General features: G+C 45.1%; 1 protein-coding gene and 1 long non-coding RNA gene across 2 annotated transcripts; both read right to left on the bottom strand.

Moving 5' to 3' along the window:
- Window positions 1-3,721: 3,721 nt before the first annotated feature.
- On the bottom strand, window positions 3,722-5,826 carry LOC122458252. The gene is made up of 3 exons (XR_006278177.1): window positions 5,771-5,826; window positions 4,215-4,319; window positions 3,722-3,859 (listed from the first exon to the last, which is right to left on the bottom strand). It is a non-coding gene; the product is annotated as an uncharacterized LOC122458252 (long non-coding RNA).
- A 1,097-nt stretch (window positions 5,827-6,923) lies between these two features.
- MRPS15 (mitochondrial ribosomal protein S15) lies at window positions 6,924-19,941 on the bottom strand. Its single transcript, XM_038378035.2, has 8 exons — window positions 19,745-19,941; window positions 17,789-17,851; window positions 16,965-17,040; window positions 13,151-13,199; window positions 11,557-11,641; window positions 10,085-10,143; window positions 8,131-8,322; window positions 6,924-7,129 (listed from the first exon to the last, which is right to left on the bottom strand). The coding sequence occupies exons 1-8, from the start codon at window positions 19,875-19,877 to the stop codon at window positions 7,010-7,012; spliced, it is 777 nt and encodes a 258-aa protein (XP_038233963.1). The 5' UTR covers window positions 19,878-19,941; the 3' UTR covers window positions 6,924-7,009.
- Window positions 19,942-21,932: the final 1,991 nt, after the last annotated feature.

Here is a 21,932-nt window from a genome sequence, read left to right as displayed (position 1 = left end):
GGACAGCGGATGTTCATTTCGCGAGCCATTCTGCATACCTCACAAGGGCCACAAAAGCACATCGCCAGTATGTCCCTGCAGATGGTTCCCTGCGTACCCCAGATAAAATGGGAGGGCTATTATCAACCATATCCTAAATCCAATATTCTGTGCTGTTTATTTGAAATGGTCAAATAATTTGTAATCTGTAAAAGCACAGATTTGTGCTTTTATATGGCTTGGGGACACCTGTTGTGTGCTGTAGGTAGGAATTTTGTTTTAATATAAGCAGCTATTTCCCCTTGGCAATGCCTTGTCTGAATAGTACATCTCCATTCCTCAAAATACTAGGTTTGCTTCAGATTTTGTTTAAAAATACCTACCGACATAACTATGAACCTAATTATTGTACCAGGTACAGACTTGCCCCAACTGTACTGGACATGCTTTTCTCAGCTACAAGCCACTTGAGCAGTTTGTCAGGAGGCTGATGGCCAATAGGAACTGGATTGAGACCACTAAAACTCACTTCATATCTAGGGCAAAGCGCAGTCAGACACTAATGACTTTTGATCATTAACCACCTTGACAATTTTCATACAGTGATTTAGAGGTGAGAGGCTCCAAAGGCCAATTCTCACCCAGTTCCTTAACAGACTTATTTAAATTTGTTTAATTAAAGATACCACTAACCATCCCTCCCTATCAGTGACTTCCTCAGTGAGGCCACAACTGAAGAAAGAACGGGGCAGTCCTCACTACTGTATATTACGCTACAGAGATGGATTCTAGGTACTGTTATTTTAAGGGCATGGATGGTAGCGTATTATTTTCTGAGGTGCCCCATGTGTATTTGTTAGAGCTGTTGATTAATTGCAGTTAACTAACGCGATTAACTCAAAAAAATTAATTGTGATTAATTGCACTGTTAAACAATAGAATACCAACTGAAATTTATTAAATATTTTTGATGTTTTTCTACATTTTCAAACATATCTATTTCAGTTACAACACAGAATACAAATTGTACAGTGCTCACTTTATATTATTATTACAAATATTTGCACTGTAAAAATGATAAACAAAAGAAATAGTATTTTTCAATTCACCTCATACAAGTACTGTAGTGCAATCTTTTTATCATGAAAGTGCAATTTACAAATATAGGGGTTTTTGTTACATAGCTGCACTCAGAAACAAAAACAATGTAAAACTTTAGAGCCTAAAAGTCCACTCAGTCCTACTTCTTGTTCAGCCAATCGCTACGAGAAATAAGTTTGTTTACATTTACAGGAGATAATGCTGCCCACTTCTTAATTACAATGTCTCTTGAAAGTGAGAACAGGCATTTGCATGGTACTGTTGTAGCAGGTGTCACAAGATATTTATGTGCCAGATGCACTAAAATTCATATGTCCCTTCATGCTTCAACCACCATTCCAGAGGACATGCTTCCATGCTGATGACACACGTTAAAAAAAATAATGTGTTAATTAAATTTGTGACTGAATCCTCGGAGGAGAATTGTATGTCTCCTGCTCTGTTTTACCCATGTTCTGCCATATATTTCATGTTATAGCAGTCTCGGATGATGACCCAGCACATGTTGTTTGTTTTAAGAACACTTTCACTCCAAATTTGACAAAATGCAAAGAAGATACCATTGTGAAATTTCTAAAGATAGCTACAGCACTTGATCCAAGATTTAAGAATCAGAAGTGCTTTCCAAAATCTGAAAGGGACGAGGTGTGGAGCATGCTTTCAGAAGTCTTAAAAGAGTGACACACTGATGCGGAAACTACAGAACCCAAACCACCAAAAAAGAAAATCAACCTTCTGCTGGTGGCATCTGACTCACAATGATGAAAATGAACATGTGTTGGTCTACACTGCTTTGGATGGTTATCAAGCAGAACCCATCATCAGCATGGACGCATGGCCCCTGGAATGGTGGTTGAAGCATGAAGGGACATGTGAATCTTTAGTGCATCTGGCACATAAATATCTTGCGACACTAGCTACAACAGTGCCATGCAAATGTCTGTTCTCACTTTCAGGTGACATTGTAAACAAGAAGCAGGCAGCATTATCTGCTGCAAATGTAAACAAACTTATTTGTCTGAGCGATTGGCTGACCAAGAAGTAGGACTGCATGAACTTATAGGCTCTAAAGTTTTACATTGTTTTCCTTTTGAATGCAGGGGTTTTTTGGTACACAATTCTATATTTGTAAGTTCAACTTTCATGATAAAGAGATTGCACTACAGTACTTATAATGGGGGAACTGAAAAATACTATTTCTTCTGTTTTTTACAGTGCAAAGACTTGTAATCAAAAATAAAGTGAGCCCTGTACACTTTGTATTCTGTGTTGCAATTGAAATCAATATATTTGAAAATGTAGAAAACGTCCAAAAATATTGAAATAAATGGTATTCTATTGTTATTTAACAGCATGATTAATTGCGATTCATTTTTTTAAATCGCTTGACAGCCCTGGTATTTGTTGTCTGACTCAAAGCAAAGGGGAAGCAGTTTGCGTGGGCGGAATACCAGAGCTAAGGCCCAATAGTTCTAACTGCAGCCTCCTATTCAGGGAGAGACTGTTTGCAGGCACAGCACATCTCCCCACTTCCTCAGCAAGGTAACCAAGTGTTTTGTAATGTAACGATTTGCTGGAGAAAAAGAGAAACTGTAGGATTGAGAAAAAAAAAAAAAAGATCTGCATATCCCTCTCCACAGGGGATCAGTTATTTGTGCTGTTGCAGAACAGAACATACTCATTTGTGCAGGTTTTGCAAGCGTGGTAGGTAAGGAATTAACAGAAGATCTTAAGCTCTGTTCAAGTCAGGGATTTTAACATCACTCTCTATCAAAAGGTCCTAGCAAAGGAGTTAAAATGATTAAGCTGCTGGTCCAAAGCTAGATGAAGTGTGTTGTTTCATAATCAATTCTGTTCTACAAACTGAAACCTTAATCTCCACCAAGCAGATGGACTAACAGGATTTATCCATGTAATGCTTCTGATTCTATCATCTGGTTGAACCATTAGACACAAAGGAGTTTCCGGTGAGGGTTGAGTCAGCCAGCGTGATCAGATAAGTCGTTAACATAGGAAGCATTTCCGTGCTATGGGTTTAGAATTTGGCTATTTATCTTGGAAAACAAGCTAAGGGGTGGGGAGTCAGTTAATCAAGGGGTGGATAATTTTAGAACAAATGAAAGGAATTATATATCACAAAGTATGTGGTGGGCCATGGAAATCACTGCCCACAGGAAGGCAGAGTCAAATACCGTAGCTGGATTGTGTTGCAAGCAATAACATTTGAAGTTCTCCATGGTGAAAAAAGGGTAATAAAAATCTCAAAAGTCAGGGTGCAAGGTAATCATCACAGCGATCAGGAAGGAATCTCTCCTTCCCATGTACCACACTGTTGAATTGTGTAATGGGGTGGGGTTAGCGGTGTTGGCCTTCTCTGAAGCATCAGGCATTGCCCGCTAGCAGATTAGGGTGCAGAACTTTAACTTTCACCCAATACAGCAGATATGTTCTTATTTTCAGACAATGTTAAACATCTCCACAGCAAAGATTACCCTCCATTCAGTGCTACTGGTGCTTTCTTGATCCATTTACGTCCATTTCACAATCTAAATAGAGTCCTGCTGCTTGGATAGCCTGACCTAATTTAAACATTGCTCAAAAGACAGAAACAGGAAGTGAAATTTTCCAAAAAGCAAGGCTACCTGGATGCCGTAAGAGAGACGCATGTGAGTTCGCAGCGCCGTCATGCCTCCAATAGTGATGCCAAGGCAGCAGTTCTCTCCATACTTGTTTGCCACATAACATGCCAGAATTGCTGGGCAAAACGTACCTAAACAGCCTTCAAAACAAGAGCATACAAACTGCGTACAGGATGTCAGTCATTCATCAGGCAGTTTTGCCAACATGGGGTATTGACCCATTAAGAAAGGAACTATATTTCTCCTCCTTCCCTGCACACCTACCCCTTCCCGTTTTCAACTTCCTTAACACATAGTCAGGTCTCAGCCCTCTCCATTTTCTTATGTTTAATATCTTCACAGAAATCTCACCCAGCGCTCGATGCACTTCAAAGAGTCTCAGCAGTCGGCAGACCTGTTACCTGACTCAGAGATCAAAGACCTTTCCTGAAAAATGCATCTCAACTGCAGCAAGTACTGTACTTACATGTTTCACAGTCTGCACAACATTCGTACCTCCCGGTGCTCCAGTCACCCGTTGGGGACATGACGGCAGAGCCCACGGAGCTAGGTTGCTGGATGATCACGGTCTGGGACATTGTCTAGTGCTCAGTGCAGCCTCTGCAAACAAAGCCCAAGGTGCAGCTAGAGATCATATCTACCCCTTAAAGAACCAGTAAGCCTAAGCACTTATAAAAGAGCAATATTAGCCCTCCGCTTCTCATGTGAAGTCAGTCAGTGTAATCTCCATTTTACATATGGGGAAATGGAGACAAAGGGTGCATGACCTTATCCAATCTCTGTTGTCTGAAGTTAGCACACAAGATTCATCACAAGTAGGGTTAAGATATTGTCATGATTATTTTTAATAAAAGTCACAGACCGGTTGCAGGCACTAAACAAAAGTTCACAGAAGTCCGTAACCTGTCCATGACTTTTACTAAAAATAATGGAGAGGGTTTGACTGGCGTGGGGGGGAAGGGGGAGAGAATGACTGAAGCCCCAGGGACAGGAGCAGGAATGAGAGCCCAAGTCCGGGGCAGGGTGAGTCCAGGACCCACTGCTGCTGCGGTGGTTCAGTGCGCCAAGGCCCCCCCACGGTGGTTCAGGGCTCTGGGGCTGGGAGCTGTGGACCGCCTCCGCCAACTGCAGTCCCAACGCCTCAGGGCTGAAATGGACAATGTCATGGAAGTCTCAGAAAGTCACGGAATCCATGACTTCTGTGACATAATCTTATCCTTAATCATGAGTTTACAGCTGCGGTCAGTTATCTACAGGTGCCAATTTATCACACATCAGTTACTAAACAGAATTGTTTGTTAGAAATGCAATTCAATATTTGAAAATACAAAGAAGTCCAAGTCTCTCTCTCTCTCGAGAGACTGTTTCCCAATTACTAAACTGTCATATTAAAATATAGGACAGGGGTTCTCAAACAGGGGGTTGGAACCCCTCAGGGAGTCACAAGGTTATTACAGGGTGGGGAGGAGGGATGCTGCAAACTGTCAGCCTCTACCCCAAGCCCCACTTTGCCTCCAGTATTTATAATGGTGTTAAATATATTAAAAAGTGTTTTTAATTTATAAGGGCGGGGGTCGCACTCAGAGGCTTGCTATGTGAAAGGGGTCACCAGTACAAAATTTTGAGAACCACTGATATAGAAATGAAAAATTTTCAGCTAGCTCTCTGGCATATCAATCAGAACACTTTTCAATCAGACTGCTGATATTGTGAATATATCTATTTTCCCTAAGTAAACATAGCATTCTGAAGGTCTAGAATGCTTCTCAAAAGAGCAGCTTTAAAAGTTCTGGATGCATGACAAATTAATATGCACACATTGTACTTAGCTATTATGCACTAATAACTAAGAAACAAGAAAGGAGTCTGGTGGCACCTTAAAGACTTTTTAAGTCTTAGTTTTTAAGATGCCACCAGACTCCTTGTTGTTTTTGTGGATACAGACTAACACAGCTCCCCCTGATTAATAACTAAGAGTAATTTAACAATTAAATTTAAAATTTAAAAATAGCAATTTATGTACATTTTGAAATGAAAAAAGATCTACTTACCTCAAAGCTTTGTCTTCTCACTTGCAAGAGAACCGAAAGGATAAATGTATTCAAAGTGTAACTTACAGGGGCTTGGTCTTAAATCACAAGTTAGCTAACTTCCTGAAACTGCCCCTCCTTTCCTTTATTTGACATTTCTATGGATAATCATTGGTTGAATTCTGCTAAACTCTTGACATCAGCAGTACTGGGTAGTGAGTTCTCCAAGTTAACGCTGCATTGTGTGATAAGAGGAGCTAGACTGGGGTGGGCAAACCTTTTGGCCTGAGGGCTACATTTAGGTGGGGAAATTGTATGCAGGGACATGAATGTAGGGCTGGGGCAGAGGGCTGGGGTGCGGGGTGCAGTAAGAGACTCAGGGCAAGGGGTTGGGGTGCAGGAGGGGGCTGAAGTGCAGGAGGGGTGTGGCAGGGGGCTAGGGTACGGGGTGCAGGAGGGGTTTGGGATGTGGGCTCCAATCTGGTGCCACTTACCTTGAGTGGCTCTGGGGTGGCAGTGGCATGCAGTGGGGCTAAGGCAGGCTTCCTGCCTGCCCTGGCCCCGCGTCGCTCCTGGAAGTAGTCAGCGTGTCCGGCAGTGGCTCCTGGGGGTGGGGCAGGTAGTTCTGCCGTGCGCTGCCCTCACCTGTGGGTACAACCGCCAAAGCTCCCATTGGCCCCGGTTCCCCGTTCCCGGCCAATCGGAGCTGCAGATGGCAGCGCCTGCTGGCGAGGGCAGCGCACGGAGCTTTCTGCCTCCCTCCCACTCTTAGGGGCTGCAGGAACATGGTGCTGGCTGCTTCTGGGAGCAGTGCGGGGCCAGGGCAGGCAGGGATCCTGCCTTAGCCCCGCTGCGCCATGGGGCTGGCAATCCCGCGGGCCGGATCCAGCCTATGGGCCGTAGTTTGCCCTCCCTGAGCTAGACGCCTGTCTAAAGGGAGGAAGCTTCATGCTGAAGACATGATCACTTGCCAACCTAAGATGGAGTGGGATCCCTAAAATTAAAGTTTTGTTAGCATAATCAGTGAGTACAAGGCTCAAGAAAGCGCACTTGATTGTAGTGCCTCAAACTACTCATTACACCCACTGGATATTTCTGTTGCACAGTCAGGTTACACCCGATACATAGGGCACACTACACACACCCTCCTCCCACATGAAGACATTGGAAATGGTAGCTTTAAAATCATTTATTGCGTTTTGGAGGGACAAATTACATTTCACATGCAGGCACAGAATGCAAGATCTGCTCAGGGTGCTGCTATACTGGGGTCCCCTCACTTTGCAGCGTCTGCTCCTTTGCGGCCCTTGCTTTTGCTTGCCATTCTCGTCTCTGCTTTAGCCTCTCGGGTGCTTTCAGTTTCTGCACCTCATTGAAAACCTGCAGGAGAGCGGTAGGGGGCAAGGAAAGAAAGAAGATTGTGTACCCCTGCTGAACACAGTTCTATCATTAGGTCAGAGTCATGCAAGAACTTAGGGAATATCCGTTAAATCCTAGAACATCAAGGTTTAGAAGGGACACTACATGTCTCAATAAAAGCAACTGCACCTGACATGCTCTCACCTTCTGGGACTCCAAATACAAGAATTCCAGTTGATATATTAATTTCCACACATCTGTTCTTTTGCTGGGCCAAAGTACTGTATTTGTTTTCAGGTTTTTTTTTTTTTTTTTTTTTTTAAATACAGTTTTTTGCTTCTGCTCTCAGTTACATGAGCATAGATGACAAGTTACACTCTGACCCACAGCTGAGGCCCACATCCTTTCCCAGGAAATAACAGAAGCTTGCACACTTTCACTTCTACATATTCATTCTTCTAGTGGGACTCTGAAGAAGTGGATTTGTCTCACGTTTGCAATGGAAAGCAGAATCTCATTCATAGCAATTCAGCAACAAAACCTGAAGCTTCCAGATAGTTAAAAAGCAGGCTGCACTTGTAGCTCACTCAGTGACTCCAGCACATCCAGCTCCTAACTCACCTTCTATGGAGCTGTTAAGAGCTCATACCTTCCACTAATTTTTCAAACTCCAATCATATCCCAGAGTGATCTTCAAACTTGCAACACTAAACCCAGGATAGTCACAAAAAGAAAAGGAGTACTTGTGGCACCTTAGAGACTAACAAATTTATTAGAGCATAAGCTTTCGTGAGCTACAGCTCACTTCATCGGATGCATTTGGTGGAAAAAAACTACAGACTAACACGGCTGCTACTCTGAAACCTAGGATAGTCACAGCCTCCCCTTGTCCCACACTTCAGCACAGTGATCCAAACCACTGTGCCCCGTAGCAGGAAAATCTGCTCTAGATGTGCAAACAAGTCCCCAGCCTGCTCCCCTTGAAACTATGCTGAGCTGTGCTTGCTAGTTCCACTTCATACCTTGAGGCAGAAAGCCTTCTTAGCGGCCCATCGCCGGGTCATTCTCCTGCAATAGAGTGGCGGTAATGTGTACTGGATGCCCAGCTGCTTGCACGTGTGCTCAAAAGTCTCATAGCGGGTGCGACGCAGATACTTGAGCAGTTTCTTCCGGCGATCTATGGCCATCAGCATGCGACGCCGGTTACTTTTGTCCTGCAGAGGATTTAATATTCATTAGTTGCAGTCAGACTGTAATTCCATCCCAATAAGCAGTTCACAACAGCCCAGGTTATTGCTGACGGGGACTCAGTCAGGTTAAGAGTAATATTTTAAGAACCGTTTTCTTTAAATGATATAACTGGCACCTCAGATTTTTATAAGAAAATCTGAAAAGTCAAATTGCATTTTGCATTTGATTTACAATTTTTCTGCTAGGTTAGTTTCAATTTGTGTATTCCCTTTTAGTTCTCAATTTCACATTCCTCTGCGCTAGCATAAGCTGCAATGGCCAGGTGCCAAAGACTGCAGGGGAAGTCTTACTTGCTAAAACCTCTGCTTCCTTTTACATTTATTGTTCCAAAAATCCTACAGAAGTATTTGGGACCAGTTTGACCTGGCAGGGTCCATTGGTTCATCCTTTGCAAAGGAGTTTGGATAATTCAACCATGCTATTAGAGGGAATCTCCAGCTTCAGGGCATAAGAACTTCCTGCAGGGGTCAGAAGCAATCCCCACCTGACACTATATGCACAATACTTGAAATGTACTTGGCTGACAGCGTGCAAGAGTTTCTGTTTTCTACTGAAACATAAGGTACAACTGCTGCTACAGGCTGGATATTGGACTAGCTGGATCCCACTCCAGGATAACAACCCTTACCTTCTCAGGCCCTGTCTACACTACAAAATTAAGTCGACCAAACTTATACTGGCATACAGCCACTGCACTAGTTACATCGCTTGTGTGTGTCTACACTTTGCTCCTTGTGTCAGTAGTGCATACACTCACCAGGAGTGCTTGTATTGATTGTACTGTCAGTCTGGGGTGGCTCCTTAAAGCCTGTAACAGTTGACATAAGCAATGCAGAGTCTACACTGACACTACATTGACCCCACGACATCGAACTTGACTCTACACCGCTCATGGAGATGAAGTTATTAAGTCAGCGTAGTGGGACAATTACGTTGGTGGGAGTAAAATGAAAGCATAGACACTTCCATAATTATGTTGAAGTAAGCTGCCTTGCATCAACCTAACTCTGGAGTGCAGGCCAGACCTTAAAGACGTTAATTCCATAAACTTAAAGATAAACGGGGAACAATTTTAATGCGAGAAACTGAAGCACATTTTGGGGCATGTTTGTTAATACATTTCCAAGCTGGTACAATTGCAGCAAGAACCTAAGGGTGTCTTGTCCACAAACTTGTTTTTGCCGATGAACCAAGTTTGGACTTTGAACCTAGGAGGTTTTGAAACAACAGACTAGATTTTAAGCCACTGAGGCATTGAGATAAATCCCATCTGGTAAAAACGTTTTATAGCCAGAAGGAAATGGGTTTCTACCTGAAATACAAAAATATAAAATGTTAAATAACAAAACACATGAAAAGCTTATCTGCACTAGCAGCATGATTTAGTTTAGCTGTTAATTCAAATGCATCTAGTCAGTGGCTTCCATTGCTCCAGGAACATATTTGGACAAATTTCAATCTTTGAAAATGTAACTGTGATCCATAGATTCTCCAGTCTGGTGCAGCAAAATTCAAAGCAATCCTTGAAACATGAGCTATTGCCTACAGTACCCTCCAGCTTCAAATGCTACCAGTGACCTCACTGCTTTAGAAGGGAGGAGATACAGACATTTTAAAAACTGAATTAGGATCTCCCACACAATTCAAATCCTCTAATTCTGAACCAAAGTACAAGACCCACTGGCTGGTCTCAAATTTGTAGATTACATATCTAATGAGAATTACCTTGGGATGCATCTGCAGGTGCTCCTGGTGAGTTTGAATCTTGGCAGTCAAAATAGCAGCTATAAAAGATAAACAAGAGATTGCATAAAAGCAGCAATGCATTCTCTGACACTACAGCGGATACATTTTGGGTATCAGATTTGCACAGAACTTTGGGCATTTGTACAGAATTTGTAAAAAAAAAAAATGCAAAACAAACCTTCAAAATTAAACACCAAAAACCTAAACATCAGTTTAAAATTATTGTGAAATTGTGTAGTATGTATTGAGATGATTTTAATAACAATTGAGAGCCTGCCTTTACAGCTGAAATGCCTGATGCCCTGCTTAACTGCTGACAGCTTTATATTCACTCTGTTCCACTTGGTGGATATCTCAGAGGAACAGGAAGAAGCACAGTCTGTTTAACAATACATGGCTATATTTAAATTGGTACTGAATTTCAGTATGGCAGTACCCACTGCCCCCTACCAATATACATCAGACTTGACCTGTAGGGATTGCCTCTAGAGGTGAGAAGTTTCGTTTCCTTGGCCAATTCAGTCTTTGTGCTGAAACTGCCCGCTGCAGTGGTTTGTGGAACGTGGATGCTTGGAATTGGTTAACCCACACATTGCCTTTGGGGTGTGTGGCGCTTCTGCGTTGTAACTGGAAAGGCTCCTAGCAGAGGTTTGTAATGGAAAGCATTGGAAGGAAGGATGACGGTACTGTGAACTTTCTAGCATCTTAGAGCACTTTGACTAAGCTTGGAGAGGCAAATCTCTTTTTTCCAGATGGGGAAAGGGGTGGCAATGGGTGCCAGATGCAGTGTGGAGCTTTAACACAGGGTCACATGTTTGGAGGGATTCACCTCTCTCTGCCCCATACAAAACTTTGGACAAGGTTACACCCTGTCAAATGAATTGTCATGCAGCAGCCTGAGCCCTACCTCTGCACCCATCCTTTGGGGTTTCATTAAACAATTGGTATGTGTACAGAAAGGAGTTTTATTTCCAAACCCAACAGTGATCTTTCAAAAGCCACAATTTCTGTCATGCACTCCCTCCCCAGACTATTTCTTCATTCTGATATGCATGGGACATCACAGTTGCAGAAACAGTGGAGGAAAAACCAGAAGAAACGTATTACTGGAAAAGTATTGCAGCAACATAAACAGTTGCAGAGGAATCCTCCATCCCAGATCTCTGAAGCAGAGAGCTACAAGAATGTCTCTCTATACAGCAGCCAGAGGCACTCATTAGAAAAATTCAAACTGCTCCCTTTGCCAGTGGATAAGCATGTTACATCTGTCACACTCCCAGATGCTGAGGATCCCCCAGTGCCGTACTGCAGGTGAGACACCTTCCTAGTGTTACCACAAAGGTGGCTCTTGTAGTTCCCACAGGAACCTTGGTAAAATGATAGGGGAAACAGCTGGATTAAAGCAAAGAGATGCTCTTCATTGAGGATTTCCCTCTGGCTTTTGGACTTACTTTGTACCTCGAAGGAACCGTTGTCACTGGGAGTCCTCCTGACCTTCTCTATCAACTGCTGTGTTTTTATCTTCACCTTCTCTCTCTGTGGGCAACAGACAGAAACCAAGGCCCTCAGCTTTGTTATTTGGGATTATTTTGGATGCAAGACATCCCACTGCCTCAAAGCACTGACACCAACCCAACATGCCCAGAGGAAGTGTGGGGAAAAGCCAACTATTTTATGAATGGCTTTGATCAATGCATGAGCTTCTTCAGACAGCAAAGAGTGAAGGGAAAGACAGCCACTGAGTGTGAGATGGTGTCAGAGTATAGCAGAGAAGAACTCAGGTCTCAGCTGTAAGCACTAGAAAGATGCACACAGAGATGTAGAAAGAAAAGTGCCTGCTCACACTCAACCCCCTTCGTGCCCTTTCACTGACGTGCGCATTCCAGCAGGGCTGGATGAATCTCTGAGCAACTCCCCTTCAGAACCGTGGCAGTTTCTCTCTTTAACTAGCCAGAGAGATCTGCTATTAAGCAACACCAGCCTAGGCTTGAAAGGTTTGGATTTTGATTGGTAAAAGTTGGCATCACTGTATGTGCTCACACAAACCGATGAAAAAAAATATTTCCACCAATAACAGTCAAAATTTACAGATAGGCAAGGTAAGAAAAATGCTGCATGAGAACGTAGAGTTTGATTTAAGGATATTTACTTTGTATATTTTGACAATTTGTGTTTTAAAAGTTATAAAGTTTTAACTTTTTGAATCTCAACGTCTAGTCGTTAAATAATTGTCTGACCCCCCCAATTTCCTGCAACTATGAAAAAATACAAAAATGCTTAAAAATAAACATTGATATTATGCATAAAATTATATAAAAAGAATTAAATTCTTCCAAGCCTAACCACAAGTTATGTATTCCGCCACCTCACAAGGGTAGTAATACTAAATGCTTCCCAGATATTAATATTTGAGCAGCACTTAGACACTTAACAGTTTATAGGATTGACCATGATCACACCAAAGTGCTCCCAGCTCCTGTCAGCATGATGAAGGACCAGGAACTGGGCCCGGTCTCTCTCAGTGCAGTTGGACAACTCCATGTTATCTGCATATGTCCTATTCTTGTTGTACATTTTTGAATTTAGATACTAAGACGCTCCATGGGATGAGGGCCATCTCTTGTCTTTGATGTGCCTGCATTTTTGGGGCACTTGAAAAATAGTAATAAAATGAATTTTAAATGAACTTTGACCGTGTATCATTTTCTAGAATAAGCAGATATCATTTGCTGGCACTCAACAGCCCTATGGTTCTTTCTGTGATTCTTCTAGCATTTTCTCACTTATTTTAATATATGAAAAAATAATAGCACATACATGTATTTTACTAGTATAAACAAGAGAATTTTTTGGTGAATTTCAGGTGTGTTTTGAGCTAATTACCAACAGATCAGGGTGAATTATTAACCACCAGGTTTGAAGTCACTTGGCAAAACTAACAAACCAGAAGACGTAAATTATGAAATTTTTTGTGCATAGAGACAGATCTTACAGAGGCACTGCCATCCAAAGTCCCAGCATTTACACAAGCAGAAAGACACTAACCTGGCTGGCCATTTCCAGGGACAACAGCCTTTTCACTACATCATCAACCCTGCGGGGAGATCAGAGATTGATTTATAAAACAAAGCAGAACATGCAATGTATTTATTTTGTTTTTAACTCAGAAGGTTGATTTAGATTTTCAGAACAGATTAGCATTTCTGTAAGTATTTCAAAGAGCTTTAAAATAGAGTAGATTAGGCTTTCTACCAATATAAAGTAATAAGGAAATCAAACCATTTCTTGCATTCATTGAAAGAAATCATTGCTAAGAGTGGAGGTAGTTTGTAGCTTTTTGTTTTAATTGGATACTAGGGCTGAAATGTTTCAATTCACTATGAAGCACTGATACTTCCAAAACCTACATGACGTGCAATCCGGGTGCTGAAGATTAGCTTTCTGTGAACATTCAAAGACAAAAGGATTCTGATTAAGGCCATGATCCTTCAAACTACATCTGTGCAGCATCCTCCCAAAGTCAGTGGGATTCCACGTGGGCAAGAGAATCCAGCCACACAGATGCAGTTGGGCCCAAATTTCAGAAGTGACCACTAATTTTGGGTACCCAACTTGAGACATCTCAAGGCCTGATTTCTAGAAGGGGTCATCCAAGTACACACAGATTCCTCCTCTGGGTGCCCAGCATTTCTGAAAATCAGACCCCCATGGCATCTCAAGTTGGGCACCCAGAAAGTAAGGTATCCATAAGGACAGGATGCAGAGATAAAATTTCTAGATATCATTAATGACTGCTTGGAGCAGCTAGTCCTGGAACCCACAAGAAGAGAGGCAATTCTTGATTGAGTCCTAAGTGGAGCACAGGATCTGGTCCAAGAGGTGAATGTAGCTGAACCAATCAGTAACAGTGATCATAATGTAATTGAATTTAACATCCATGTAGGGGGGAAAATACCAAAGAAACCCACCACAGTAGCATTTAACTTCAAAAAGGAGAATTATACAAAATGAAGAAGCTAGATAAGTAGAAATTAAAAGGAACTTTTCTTGTGACTACTAGAGTGAAAGGTGTGCAAGCTCCATGGAAACTATTTAAAAACACCACGCTAGAGGATCAAACTAAACGTATACCCCAGATAAAAAACAAACAGTAAGACCACCAAAAAAATGCCCCCATAGTTAAACAGAGTAAAAGAGGCAGAGACAAAAAGACATCCTTTAAAAATTGGAAGTCAAATCCTATTGCGGAAAATATAAAGGAATGAACTCTGGCAAGTCAAGCGTAAAAGTATAATTAGGCAGGCCAAAAAAGAACTTGAAGAGCAACTAGCAAAAGACAAAAATAGCAAAACATTTTTAAATATACCAGAAGCAGGAAGCTAGCCACTGGACCTTGAGGTGCACTCAAGACAGACAAAGCCATTGCAGAGAAGCTAAATGAATTCTTTGTATTGCTCTTCACCGCAGAGGATGTGAGGGAGATTCCCATACCTGAGTCATGCTTTTTAGGCAATAAATCTGAGGAGCTGTCCAAGACTGAGGTGTCAATAGAGGAGGTTTTGGAACAAATTGATAAATTAAACAGTAGTAAGTCATCAGGACCAGATGATATTCACCCAAGTGTTCTCAAATATGAAATTGCAGAACTACTAACTGTGGTATGTAACCTATCACTTAAATCAGCCTCTGTACCAGATGACTGGAGGATAGCTAATATAATGCTAGTAAGCCTAACTTCAGTACCAGGCAAACTGGTTCAAACTAGAGTAAAGAACTGAAAGATCAGACATATAGATGAACACAATATGTTGGGGAAGAGTCAAACACAGCTTCTGTAAAGGGAAAATGCCTCACCAATCTATAAGAATTCTTTAAGGGTGTCAGTAAACATGTGGACAAGAGGGATACAGTGAATATATTTTGCATAATAACAGGTTTCAGAGTAGCAGCCGTGTTAGTCTGTATTCGCAAAAAAGAAAAGGAGTACTTGTGGCACCTTAGAGACTAACAAATTTATTTGAGCATAAGCTTTCGTGAGCTACAGCTCACTTCATCGGATGCATCCGATGAAGTGAGCTGTAGCTCACGAAAGCTTATGCTTAAATAAATTTGCTAGTCTCTAAGGTGCCACACGTACTCCTTTTCTTTTTTTTAGTGAATATATGGTACTTGGACTTTCAGAAAGTCTCTGATGAGATCCCTCTCCAAAGAGTCTTAAGCAAACTAACTAGTCATGGGATAAGAGGGAAGATCCTCTCATGGAACAGTAACTGGTTAAAGACAGGAAACAAAGGGTAGGAATAAATGGTCAGTTTTCAGAGTGAAGAGAGGTAAATAGTGGTGTCCCCCAGGGGCCTGTACTGGGACCAGTCCTATTCAACATATTCATAAATGATGTGGAAAAAGAAGTAAACAGTGAGGTGGCAAAAATTGCAGACAATACAGAATTACTGAAGAAAGTTAAGTCCAAAGTAGACAGCTAAGAATTACGAAGGGATCTCTCAGAACTCGGTGACTGGGCAACAAAATGACAGATGAAATTCAATGTTGATAACTGCTAAGTAATGCACAGTGGAAAACAATCCCAACTATATATACAAAATGATGGGGTCTAAATTAGCTGTTACCACTCAAGAAAGAGGTCTTGGAGTCATCCTGGATAATTCTCTGAAAACATCCACGCAATGTGCAGTTACAGTCAAAAAAGCGAACAGAATGCTAGGAACCATTAGGAAAGAGATAAGAGGACAGAAAATATAATAATGCCACTCCATAAATCCATGGTACACACCTTGAAAACTGTGTGCAGTTCTGGTCGCCCCAACTCAGAAAAGATCTATTAGAATTGGAAAAGGTACTGAGAGAGGCAACAAAAAAGATGAGGAGGGGGTGAAGCAGCTGCCATATGAGGAGCAATTAATCAGACTGGGACTGTTTAGCTTAGAAAAGAGACGACTAAGGGGGGAATACGATACAGGTCTATAAAATCATGACTGGTGCGGAGAAAGCGACTGGGGAAGAGCTATTTACCTCTTCCCATAACACAAGAACTAGGGGTCATCCAATGAAGTTAATAGGCAGCAAGTTTAAAACAAACACAACAAAGTACTTTGCACAACACACAGTCAATCTGTGTAACTTGTTGCCAGGGGATGTTGTGAAGGCCAAAAGAATAACAGGGTTCAAAAAAGAACTAGATAAGTTCATGGAGAAAGGTCTATCAATGGCTATTAGCCAAGATGGTCAGGGGGACAACTCTATGCTCTGGGTATCCTTAAACATCTGACTGCCAGAAGCTGGGACTGGACGACAGGGGATGGACCACTCTGTTCTGTTCATTCCCTCTGGACTGGCTACAGTTCATTTGATCTAGTATAGCTATTCTTAAGTTCCTATGTTTCTAAAATCAGTGGCCACTTCTGTAAATTTCAGACTCTTGACCCATTATTTCAAAACTTCTGTAGTTCTCTCTAGATGAATGACTTACAGTGTTACGTAAGTGCTAGCAGTATTACAACTACCACTTTCTGTGGTTGGATGTCTTTAATAATTAAATCTCTGAATAACAACAGGTTTCAGAGTAGCAGCCGTGTTAGTCTGTATTTGCAAAAAGAAAAGGAGTACTTGTGGCACCTTAGAGACTAACAAATTTATTAGAGCATAAGCTTTCGATGAAGTGAGCTGTAGCTCACGAAAGCTTATGCTCTAATAAATTTGTTAGTCTCTAAGGTGCCACAAGTACTCCTTTTCTTTGTGTATAAATTTGTTAGTCTCTAAGGTGCCACAAGTACTCCTTTTCTTTTTTTGTAAATCTCTGAAGTGATTAAGTATTCCCCCTTCCTTTGGCTCTGCAACATACTTATCTATTATTGGGACATTGGCATAATCTTTCTTCAGCATGGTAGGAGGAAGGTCATCCAGATGGCTGGGGAGAGCTGCAAAGAAAAGATCAACACATGGGGAACAGCACATCAGATCAGGTCTGTCTCATACCCTAGAGAATTTGGAGGGGGAATGGATCAGAGGGAGATAATTCAAGAGAAAAGAGGGGATGGCTCTTTCAACTGTGAAGGGCAAACCAAGAAAGCCGTTTTGAATTGAACTTGATTGTGGATAAGACAGGTGATGGGAGTTGATACGATCCCATTTCCTGGCTTCAGTATTCTGGATTTAGGTTCTGATCCAAACCCATTGAGATCAATGCAAATGCTCCTAATGACTTCAGTGAGCATTCCCTGTGTATTCGAGAAATGACAGTCCAATTAAGGTTTTTGAACAACCCAGCAGGTTTACTGTCTGAAAATTGTTTTTAGGATTTCTGCAGCATGATTCAAGTGTCTAATAATAGTTTTAGGGTTCAATCATAGAATCATAGAATATCAGGGTTGGAAGGGACCCCAGAAGGTCATCTAGTCCAACCCCCTGCTCAAAGCAGGACCAAGTCCCAGTTAAATCATCCCAGCCAGGGCTTTGTCAAGCCTGACCTTAAAAACCTCTAAGGAAGGAAGATTCTACCACCTCCCTAGGTAACGCATTCCAGTGTTTCACCACCCTCTTAGTGAAAAAGTTTTTCCTAATATCCAATCTAAGAATCCTTTCCCCCCACCCCCAACTGGTGACAATTTTAATGTTATTAAGAATAAAACATTGTGAAACGTGCTCAAAATCCAGTCTCTACCATACCTTGCTTCCTCTTTTTAACAGGCCTCGCATAACCTCTGGCTGTCTGAACAAGCGGGTTGTAAACTTCATGGAAGAAAGCAAAGATTTATTAGACACATAAATACCTTTCATCTATATGCTTTTGAGATTTGGTAAGCATATACTCAATATAATGTAAATAAGTTTGTATTGGGAGATTGCCTTTAGAGCACGCTTTGCCTGGGCTTATATGTGAGCTATCTAGGTCTGTGTCAGGGGCACTAGAGAAAATATTTCAAGCAGATGTTCAATTGAACCAGAATCCAAGATGCTGCATGTCCAGAGAAGCAGGGAGTCTGAAGGAGAGCACTCTCAATAGCAGGCTCCTGCTGACGTTGTCCATTACTGAGCATTACAGGACCTGCAATTCACCATCTACTCGCTACGTCTTAATGCAGCAGCTCTCCAGTCCGTTAAAGCAATTGTCCCAGATGACCACAGCAACACTGTATCTGTACTAACCAGCCCCCCTGTCACTTCCTATTCATGTGCGTCACCAACACACCGCAAAATGTGGTCTGATGACAATATGAGGTTTGGAGCAGCTCAAGCTCCATGGCGGGACAGAGAGGGGGCAAACAGGAGACAGGCAGCAATGGTATATTGGCACAGAAGCTTCTCTCAGAGGTTGAGGCAGGAATCGGCTAAAGTAGCTGGTAACCAAGCCTGTGGCACCAACACTGCTGCTTGTGCGCATTTGGATGCATGCACCAACACAGTGCCCGGGGATCAAGCATCCCCAGCAGCCAACTAAGAAGCCACTGACCCAGCATTTCCCCCTGCACAGAAGGCTCCTGGCTCTGCAGGTCCTCCCCTATCCCAACCTGTTAACACTCTAGTATACTCTGCGCCTTGGGATCCAGCATTCACCCTGTCCTGGGGCCTCAAGTACCCCTGACTCTCTCTCCCCCCGTGGACCAGTACCCACCCTTGGGGCCAATCTCCCAGTTGCAGGACTCTGTGCTTCCCCCATCACCTTTGTCCTGGCAGCAAGCTGCAGGGAGCCCCCGCAGCACAACCCGCCCCTGCAGCACCTCACAGCCCAGAACTCGACCAGCAACTCCTGCCCCCCGCCCGTCCTCAGACAACTGCTGCCGAACCTCCCCTTACTCCCATGGTCCTTAACTCCCGCAGCTCCCCACTCCAGCTTGGAGCTCCCTGCCCCTCCTCCCCTGACCCCCCTCTTCCTTCCCCCAGCTACTCCCTCTTCCCCCATCCCCCTTCCTCCCTTAACTCTCCCCTCCTTCCCCTCAGCTCCCTGCCCCTCCTCCCCCAACCCCCTCTTCCTTCCCCCAGCTCCACCCCCCTTCTTCCTCCCCAACCCTCCCCCTCCCTCCCTTAACTCTCCCCTCCTTCCCCTCAGCTCCCTGCCCCTCCTCCCCCACCCCCCTTCTTCCTCCCCACCCCTCCCCCAACCCCCTCTTCCTTCCCCCAGCTCCACCCCACCCCACCCCTCCTCTCCCCTCCTTCCCCTCAGCTCCCTGCCCCTCCTCCCCACCCCCTTCTTCCTCCCCACCCCCCTCTTCCTTCCCCCAGCTCCCCACCCCTCCCCCCTCTTCCCCCCAGCTCCTCTCCCCCTTCCTCCCTTAACTCTCCCCTCCGTCCCCCAGCTCCCCACCTCTCACCCCCCTTCTTCCTCCACCCCATCTTCCCCCTCCCCCTCCCCCCAGCTCCACCCCCCTTCTTCCTCCCCACCCCCCTGTTCCTTCCCCCAGCTCCCCACCCCTCCCCCCCTCTTCCCCCAGCTCCTCTCCCCCTTCCTCCCTTAACTCTCCCCTCCTTCCCCCAGCTCCCCCCCATCTTCCCCATCCCCCTCCCCCCAGCTCCACCCCCCTTCTTCCTCCCCAACCCCTCAGCTCCCCGCCCTTCTTCCCCACCCCCCCCAGCTCCCCACTCCCCTCGGCCCACGTGCAGGCCGGGCCCCGCAGGCCGGCTCACCCGAGCGCCGGTCTCCCGTCTCCTGCAGGCGGAGGGCCCCGCTCAGCGCCCTGCTCCAGCCGGGGCCCGGCAGGCGGCAGCTCCGGGCCCAGCCCAGCGCCCCGCGGAGCCCCAGCCGCAGCCGCAGCAGCATCTCCCCTGCCCTACCGGCCGGCGGGCATGGGCGCCGCCATCTTGGGCCAGACCCGGCCCATGGATCGCCGAGCTAATCGATGGGGGGGGCGGTGCCTTCGCCCAGGGCAGGGGGGGCGGGTCTGGCCCAGATCCTCCCATGGCTCCCAGCGCCGCTGGGGGGTGCTGGGGGAGCAGGGCCTGTCAGCCCCTCCGGCCTGCACCCCGCAGGGAGGGGCCCGGCTTCCTGCCCCTTTCCCGCAGCCGGCCGGGGGTCCTGATTTCGGGGGCTTTGCCCCTCTCCGGGACCGATAGCAACCCAGGGGGCGCGGGTCTGCAGAGCAGGCTGCCCCGGCCCCGGCCCCGGCCCCGGCCCCGGGGCTCGGCGCGGTCGTGCCCGCGGGCGCCCGGCAGACTGGTGTTCCGCGCGGTGCGGCCAGGTCACCCTGGTCGGGGCAGGCACAGCCGAAGGGAGGTGCTGTATCCTGGGGATGTGGCCGTGGCCGTCCCGCCCCCGGCTCTCCGGGTGCCCCCCTTTCGCGGTGGGGCTCACGCAAGCAGCCCAGCGGGCTTTGGCACCTGTAAGCCGTTTACCTCTGGGGAACTGTGCCCAGACAGTTGATTACAGTGCCCCCCAAACCAGCTTCTTCAAAACCAAGCAGTATTTATTCCCCCAAAGGTACAAAGCACCTAGAGTAAAAGATAAAAACCATCAAGGTCCATGCACATATTTTCCCTTCTCTAAACATTCGTCTTTCCTTTTTTCAGAGTAGCAGCCGTGTTAGTCTGCATTCGCAAAAAGAAAAGGAGGACTTGTGGCACCTTAGAGACTAACAAATTTATTAGAGCATAAGCTTTCGTGAGCTACAGCTCAGCTCATCTTTCCTTGTAAGTTGGGGTAAGTTCCATTCAGCCCATTTACCTTCTGGGCGGGGAGAAGCAGACTGCCCTGGTACAGCCTGCTGCGTCTCCTAGCATCCCCGTCAGCGCTCCCTGACACTTTCTGGGCAGCCCCTGACAACCTCTCTTCTTTCCTTGGCCAACATCTTTGCGGTTTTAGTACCCCCTTTGGTGCATGGCAAAGCCTGGGAATGAGTAGACTTTGCCAGACTTGTTAGAGCCAGGCCAGGGGTCTTTCCCGGTGAACAGCCTCCCCATTGTTTCCCCCAGCACCCTTTGCACTCTCTGTGAGACTACCTGTTCTCTGCCATTGTTCTGTTTCCTGTCAGTTTCCCCTTCAATTTAACTCTGTGTGGTCAGGAAGGATAACATCACGCAGGAAAACTGAGCTGCACGTGGGATTTATAAAAAACTGTGCACGTCACTCCGTCATTCTCTCGAGGGAGAAGTGCTTGCCTTCTAATTACAAGGGTTTGTTTTCCTCTGTCGCATTTAGTTTAGGGGACTTCAGTGAAGGTGCCAGCCGGGAATGGCTGCTGCATTCAAAGTCTATCCTGACAGTGAGGCGGGAGGGGCCCCAAAGGAATGAGGAACATGAACAGGGTTAGATGTGCAGGGGAGGAGTGCCCATGGGAGACTCTGTGCAGAGCCCCACACAGGAGAGGTGGCCAAACAGGGATGGGCTGGGATGGGCAGCAGCAGATTCCCCCATATTTTATCTCCAGCCTACGTCAGTGCACTCGCTGATGGGTTCACCTCTGAGGGTGAGCAGAAGGTTCAGGTTCCTTGCCCCATTCAGTCCTCAGCCTTGCTACTGTGACTGCCAACAAGAGGGAAATGCCTCTGGGAATAGAAGTGAGACCCTCCCCCCATTCATTTCCCCAGGGGGCTGCTGAAGAGCCGCCAGATTGTACTGACGCTCAGTCGCTGTGGAGTTGGCTTGAATTGGAACTGGCCCATCCCAGGGCCTGTGAGCTGGGGAAGCGTTTGAATAGGATGGGATGTAAACCGTGGCAATCAAATAAGGATTGCATCATGGCTAAGTGGTGGCCTTTGCAGCAGGTAAGAATTCAGGGTTTCGAACTTCAGCAGCGTTACCAGATGATTACTACACCTGTTCTCGCAGGATGAAGACTGCCTCAGCATGGCTGGCAACCATTTGCATGTCCTCCTGGGT

Source organism: Dermochelys coriacea, chromosome 19 (assembly GCF_009764565.3).
Source record: "Dermochelys coriacea isolate rDerCor1 chromosome 19, rDerCor1.pri.v4, whole genome shotgun sequence".
NCBI classification, from domain to species: domain Eukaryota; kingdom Metazoa; phylum Chordata; order Testudines; family Dermochelyidae; genus Dermochelys; species Dermochelys coriacea.
This window is presented reverse-complemented; position numbering and strand designations above follow the sequence as displayed.